Source organism: Corvus kubaryi, unplaced genomic scaffold, assembly GCF_017639235.1.
Source record: "Corvus kubaryi isolate FWS band 111438036 unplaced genomic scaffold, C.kubaryi_AGA036_p1.0 66, whole genome shotgun sequence".
Taxonomy (NCBI): Eukaryota; Metazoa; Chordata; class Aves; order Passeriformes; family Corvidae; genus Corvus; species Corvus kubaryi.
Window position 1 is genome coordinate 3,286,819 of NW_024582054.1, and position 6,775 is coordinate 3,293,593.

Below are 6,775 nucleotides of genomic sequence, written 5' to 3' on the forward strand. Positions count from 1 at the left end.
CCGCAGCCTGCGGGCGGCCGCCGTGCCCGCCGCCGCCGCCCCGCAGGAGAGGGCGCCGCGTGGGGCCCGGGGTGCCATGGAGGAGCCGCCGCCGCCGCCCGCCTGATCCCCGAGGCCGCCGGCACCGAGACAAAGAGCGGGGCTGCGGCCGCGCCCGCCCGGTGAGTGCCGCGGGGGACCGGGACGGGCGGGGGGCTCCGTCTTGCGCTGCGGGCGGCGTCCCGGGGGTAGGTCTCGGTCCCGCTGCTAGCCCTGCCTGACACGCCTGAGCACCCCTTTCACCATTCAAGCGCGGACACCCTCGTCCGCCACTCCGCCAAGCCCGACGCACCTAAAGCATCCTCAAGCCCGGCCACCCTGAGCCCAGACTGCCCTCCCGGCCCAGACACACGCCGTGCACCCCCAGCTCCCCCGTTCCTTGCCGAACGATTCTGCGCCCACTGCCCAAACCTGCCGGAGGACTCTGAGCGCCCCCCACGTCACCCCGAGCACCCCCATCACCCCGAACGCCCCCGCACGCACCACAGGGCACAATCCGCGCGTCCTAAAGCCTCCCCCACCCCGCCCCTGTGCCCGACCGCCCAAACACAGCTCCCCGCCCCGGGCACCCCCGCCCTGGACACTGTCCCTCCGCGCCCAACACCTCCCGCAACCTGCCCCATTCCTGCACAACCACAGCCCAAGCCCAGGCACCCCCGGTGCAGACCCCGCCGCCCCTTCCCAGCCGCTCCTCGCCCCTGCCCGGGGACACAAAGGGGTCTGTGCGCCCGCTGTCCGCCCGCTCACCCGCCGCCGCTCTCTGCCCCGCAGGCCGAGCCATGGTGGAGCCGCCGGCCGAGCCTCCCCCGCAGCCCTGCCCGGCGCCCGGGGGGGGCAGCGGGGGGAGAGCCGGCCCGTCCTGGAGAGCAGTCGCCGCTGCTGCACCTGGACCTGTACAACTTCGACTGCGCGGCGGCGGAGGGCAGCCGGTACGTGCTGACCAGCCCGCGGTCGCTGGAGGCCTGCGCCCGCTGCGCCGTGCGGCCCGTGGAGCTGCTGCCGCGGGCGCTGGGGGACCTGCTGAGAGAGGCGCCCGGCCGCTCCATGCGGGTGGCCGCCGGCCTCTACGAGGCCTACGAGCGGGAGCGGCGCCGCAAGCTGCAGCAGTGCCGGGAGGAGCGGGAGAGGATTATCCGAGAGGAGAAGAGGCGGATCCTCGCGCCCCTCGGCAGCCTGCCGCCTTCGCCCGCCGCCCGCGTCTCCTCCCGGGCTGCGGCCGCAGCTGCCGGCGGGCCCCGGACCTATGGCGGGGGGAAGGCCAGGGCATCGAGGGGTGCCAAGGGCAAGAGCCACTCCCTGGACTCGCTGCAGAAGCGCCGCGAGGGTAGTTGGGGCAAGACCTCTTCGGAGTCGGGCGCTTCGTCGTCCTACAGCGGGGAGAGCCTGCGGGAGCGCGGGGGCAAGGTGGGCGGCCGGGGTCGGGGGGTAGCCGTCGCCAACGGGGCCCTGATGGGGCGCAGCTTCAGCCTGGGCGACCTCAGCCACTCACCACAGACTGCCCAGAGAGTCGAGAGGATCGTCAGGGAGGTGAAGAGGAAGAAGGGCCTCTCAGAGGTGCCTGAGAGAGACAAGAAGATCGCAGCGCTGATGATTGCCAAGCACCAGGAGGCCAACCTCCTGCGGGAGCAGCGGCAGGCAGCCCATCTGCAGTGGGACAGCCAGCGGCGCCTGGCTGAGCAGCGGAAGGAGCAGGAGGAGAAGGAGAAGCAAAGGGCTCTCCTGCAGGGTCAGCGGATGTGGGAGAGCCAGGTGGAGAAGCGGCGAGGGAGACTGAACCAGGAGCAGGAGGAAGCCGCCCTGCTGAAGCAGAGGCAGCTCCTGGTGTGTGAGGAGAGGTGGCGGGAGCAAGCAGAGAAGCAGGAGCGGCTGCGGAGGGAGAAGCTGGAGAGGGCCATCAAGGAGGACAAGCAGAAAAAGCTCCATCAAGAGCTCAGCCTGAAGGCAAAGGAGGAGGTCAAGAAGGAGCACCAGGAGCGAGAGGAGCAGCTCCTGCAAGAGAAGCTGTCCACAGCTGCACAGAAGAGGCTGAGGAAGGAGGTGCAGTTGCAGAAGGAGAAGAGACTGTTCAACCAAGCAGAGAAGCTGAAGCACGAGGCCTTGCTCAAGGAACTGGCCAAGCAAGAGGCAGAAGAGAAGGAAATGCTGAAGGCATCCCTGAAGATGAGTTTGACAAAGGCTCAGGAGAACTATGAGCAGCTTGTGGAGAAGAGGAACCAGGAGCTGAGGGAGAAGGCCAGGCGTGAGGACATGCAGATCCAGAGAGCTAAACTGGCAGCAGAGAAGAAGGAAAGAGAGCAGAAGGAGCACTTGGAAGCACTGGCTAGAGAGACAGAGAGAAAGCTCCAGCATGCTGCCCAGGTGGCTGAAGAGGCTGTTCAAGAAAAAGCTCGCAAAGTGGTCTTGAGCCGTCTGGAAAAGGAAAAAGTGCAGAAAATGAACAAGCAAAAGGTGGAACAGTATGAGGACTTACGGCGCAGGGAAATTCTCCTCTCTATAGAGAGGAAGCTGGAGAGAAGTGAGCAGATCTTCAAGGAGAAGAAGACTGTCTTAGAAAATGCCAGGTCTGTTGCTCGAGCATCATTCCATGTCCGGGAAAAGGTGCGGGAGGAGACAAATGTGCGCACCTTTGACAAGATGGCCTTCGAAGCAGAACTGCATGCTCACCTTAGTAAGAAATGAAAGATCTTGCCATGGATGAGTGAGGATCCACCACTGCTTGTCCATCTTAATGTGACAGAAAGCTCCTCGGCATGAGCATTTAAAAAACAATGAAAATCAACACCCACCCTAATTTCTTATTTTGGGGGAGCAGGGTACCGCACAAAAATGTGGCAGCTATTTCACATACTGTTTTAAATAGATTTTTCATTCTGGGTGTGTTTTAAAGACTGACCTCAGTCATCTTTATAGAGAGGAAGCAAGTTTTTGTGTCCTCCAACCCACAAGCACATGCGTTTTCTCAGAGAGGGCTGCAAAATCTGCTTGAAGCCTCTGAGTTACTGATTGTTTACACCAGAGATGACTACAGCTGCACTTTCCATCCGGAAATGCAAACAGAGGTTTCTGACTACTAGAGCCTGCTGAATAAGAACTAAAACCCCCCAAGCTGATTCTGCCTGGAGTGATGGGTTAAAGTTACGGGACTGCATTTTCAAAGCTGCTCCACTCCCATTCTGAAGGTGAGGAAGGCTGGAGTACAGAATGCCATATGCGCTGGGTGCCCCTTGGCTGCCGCTGGTACCGAGCTAGGGAAAGCGCAGATGAAGGCCATGTAAGCAGACATCATGATCAGAGCTGGGAAGAAGCTGTCTGAAAGTGCTCACAAACACAATTTTGTTTTTGCTGTTTGTAACTCTTACCCCTCCCAGGTATCTTCATCACTCCATCTCCGTTCCAAGTTTCTCTTACAAACATCTGTAGAATTCCTTCTTTTCTTTTGGAGGAGGGAGAAAAGGAGAGAAATTAGTGGACAGTCCACAAACTGACAAGCACCCACACAAGCTACTTGTTCATTAAGTTAAAAAAATGGAGGAACCTGTGGAGTCTGGATTTTGGGGGAAAATATGGAGGTCACTTGTGAGTGGAAATCACCACCCTCAGGAATTCTCAGAACTCAAGAAGACCCTCGGCCACCTTATCCAATTTGCCCTATCTTGAGCAGGAGGTTGGACCAGATATCCTCCAGAGTTCCCTTCCAACCTTACAGTTCTCCTGAGCTGCATACAATGAGACATCCACCCAGCTCTTATCATTGTCTACTGATCAGGGCAGCATTTCTCTGTCCACTGGTGCTAAGAGTTGTATTCTTATACAAAGCACAAGAAAGAGTAGATGCACAAAATAAGGTACATTACAGATTCTCTTAGGTGAGGATCATGTCTTTTTTATAAGAGTTAACTCAAAACTGTTTAGAGGGAACTGAGTCCTTCTGCAATTAAGTACACCAGAAATGTGAAAAGCCTACCTGTGCCCTGTGCACAGCATTCAAGTACAACAGTGTTCTGCTCCAGGCTTCCACATTTACTCTTTGTTGAGTTGGAGTTGCAAGCACACATCCAAAGCAGTCACTTTGCTTTTCTTTTTCTGGCTCTGGGCAGCATCAGCTCTCTGTTCCACCATCCGTGACGCCGTATTGGATTGCTGTGGTGATAGCAGTCAGATCTGGAGCATGGAGGAGAAGCAGCAAGAACAGACAGGATCTTGTTTCTTTGCAGATGTCTCTGACGTACAACACAGTAGAAGAGAAAACCAGAAGAAGGTTGACATATGGCACAGACATGCAGTCTCGCATGCGTAGATTTCTGGTAGAAATTACCAGAATTTCCCAGGAGGTAACAGCAGGTCAAAACCCTCCTAGAAGGCTTTAAAGAAGGTGTTAAACGAACAGTAATGGCAACAATAGACCAAATACACCTTGGTGCCCTGCAAGGCTAGAGACATTACACAAACAGTGTTGAAAATGAAGAAGTAGGTATTTTTTTTATTTTTATAGAACTTGCTCTTCTTTGAGTAATGGTACAATTGGTGGTGTTAAGGGCAGGCAGCATGAAAGTAGGAATTAGGGCACCTGAGCAATGTTTGCTCTGTCAGCCATTGGCTCACTGTGTAATGCCAGGCAAGTCCCCAGAGGCTGGACTTGCTCCTATTGATATAAACAGAAGCGGAGTTCGGCTCTTGGGGTTGCTGGGACTCACAGGAATTAGTAAGACTTGGCTTGGCAAAGCACTTCAAAGACTTTGAACAAATGTTGCTTACAAAGCACAAAGTAATATTTATTTATTTATTTATTTATTTGAGTGGTTATCAAAGTAAAACATCCCTTGGTGAAAAGCATTAATTAACACCAAAATCTGGTAGCTGTGGAAAGGACAGCTGCATTACTGTTTCCAGCAAGGGGGCTGTCCCCTCACCCTCGTCCTCAAAGCAGCAATTAGAACAATGAAACAAATCCTGCTGTAACACTGGACAAGGTCCTTGAAAACACACAGACTTCTCCACATGTTGTCCATGCCGCAGTGATCTATGTGTGCCCTTGTAGCGGCAAAGACCTAGAAAAGAGATGGCCGGTCGCCCAAATCCAACCAGTGCAAAACTGCCCTTGCTCTCTGCACTAGTTGGGATAAAACCTGCAGTGACTCCAGCATAGCCAATGTTTGATCTGGTCTGTAGCCTTTGGGGCTGCAGAGAAAGCCTGCCAGCATGGATATGAGGGCTTTTGCTTCCTGTGTCATTGCACTGTGGTTGAAATTCACTGCTGGGTTCATTTAGCAGAGGGGAAAATGGGGAGAGCTGGGAAACAGCAGAAAGAAGGCAAAGAGTGCTGGGTGAATGAGCAGGCAGCCTCTAACTGGAGCAGTATTTTTACCCATAAGCTCTACTGCAATCTACCTGAAGACCGTCCAAACCTCCCTCTGACAAGGGCATTCCCAGACTGAGAACATTCTGCAGCCCAGGAGACACATCTTGGCCACTGACTGTAATTACACCTGGGGTCCATCTCTTGCTGCTTACTGAGTTTGACAGCTTGGGGCTACAGCTGACCTAATCAACACAAACCTACATGATGGTAATTGGACTGGCAAACTAGTGTTCCTATACTGTGCAGTGTACAGCTGAAGTTTTGAATGTGCAATCTGAGAAAAAATATTTTTTTTTTCAAAAGACATTAATCTGTGTATGGCTATTTTTTATTTCTCTTGTAGTTTAAGTCCAAATTCTGTGAAATTCAGTTGAGTTTATGAGTTTAAAATTGCAGCATGGAAAATTTAAGTCAGCAGTTTGGGTGAGAGGTATTTCTTGGGTCTGCTTATGCTTCTGTTTATTTGAGAAGGAATTCTGCTGCTGGATTTCTGTAGGAACAGAAATTAAACCCCGGGTCACACATCAAAAGTATGGCCCTTTTAGATAGGGCTCATTTGGTGTTTTTGCTGTTGAGCTGCAGGCTAGGGAGAACTAAAAATCAAAGCAAGCAACATGGAGGAGAAGCACTTAGAAGACTAAGGAGCAGTTTCTTTTGGCCGAGCTCTGGAGGAATTTTGGAACACAATGGAACACATTTTGCATGTTCAGAATCTGTCTTGTTTATGTGGATTGTCTAGTTTTTAACTGCAGCTGGGCTGAAACTGGAGCCCTTCAGTGCCAGATAGAGTGCCACCAATCTTATCTGCATGCTTCCTCTTCACACAAAATTAATCACTAAAACACAAATCTCTCTGTCAAGGTTGAATTTGGCAGATACGTTGAAAAGCTATTAGGAGGAACAGCTACAACACCACTAGTTAATATTTTACAAGGTAAATTTTAAGCCAGTTTATATAAATTCTTTCATCACATGAATAAGAGGGATGCGAGGATTAGATTTCTCGCCTTGGTTACCTACTATTTTTCTCTTAGGATGCTTATGGAGCTCCAGGATAACTCTGTCCTAAAATTTCTTCAATACCAGGGAAATTCTGTTCACTAAACAAACGCTGAATATGCAGTGCTCACAGGTTTGAGAGGGGACTTAGTTTGATGTGCATGTCTTTATTAAGCCAAGGCTGGACAGGGAGATGTGGGAAATACAGAATTTGCAATACATAGTCAGCCAGGCTTATCATATCCTACCCGAGGATGGCTTCTCATTGCTTCAGTTGTTGCATGCAAGAAAGACTTGCGTTCGGCTGTGGGCGTTCTTCTCCTGCTGGTAAAGACAAAAATGTAATAGTTGAAATGCCATTTTGAACATGGTTTTTTG

General features: G+C 52.6%; 2 protein-coding genes across 2 annotated transcripts in view; one reads left to right on the top strand and one right to left on the bottom strand.

The window, feature by feature from the left end:
• The window catches only part of SUSD6 (sushi domain containing 6), a 91,617-nt gene extending 90,747 nt beyond the window's left edge, over positions 1-870 (bottom strand). Inside the window, exon 1 of the mRNA XM_042047064.1 lies at positions 787-870. The gene's annotated coding sequence lies outside the window, so the exon portion shown is untranslated. The remainder of the gene's footprint in view (positions 1-786) is intronic.
• Positions 804-5,704, top strand: CCDC177 (coiled-coil domain containing 177). Its single transcript, XM_042047056.1, is given in 2 exon segments — positions 804-863; positions 865-5,704. Coding segments are annotated over 2 exon segments (1,899 nt in total). The 5' UTR covers positions 804-818; the 3' UTR covers positions 2,719-5,704.
• The last annotated feature ends 1,071 nt before the right edge of the window (positions 5,705-6,775 follow it).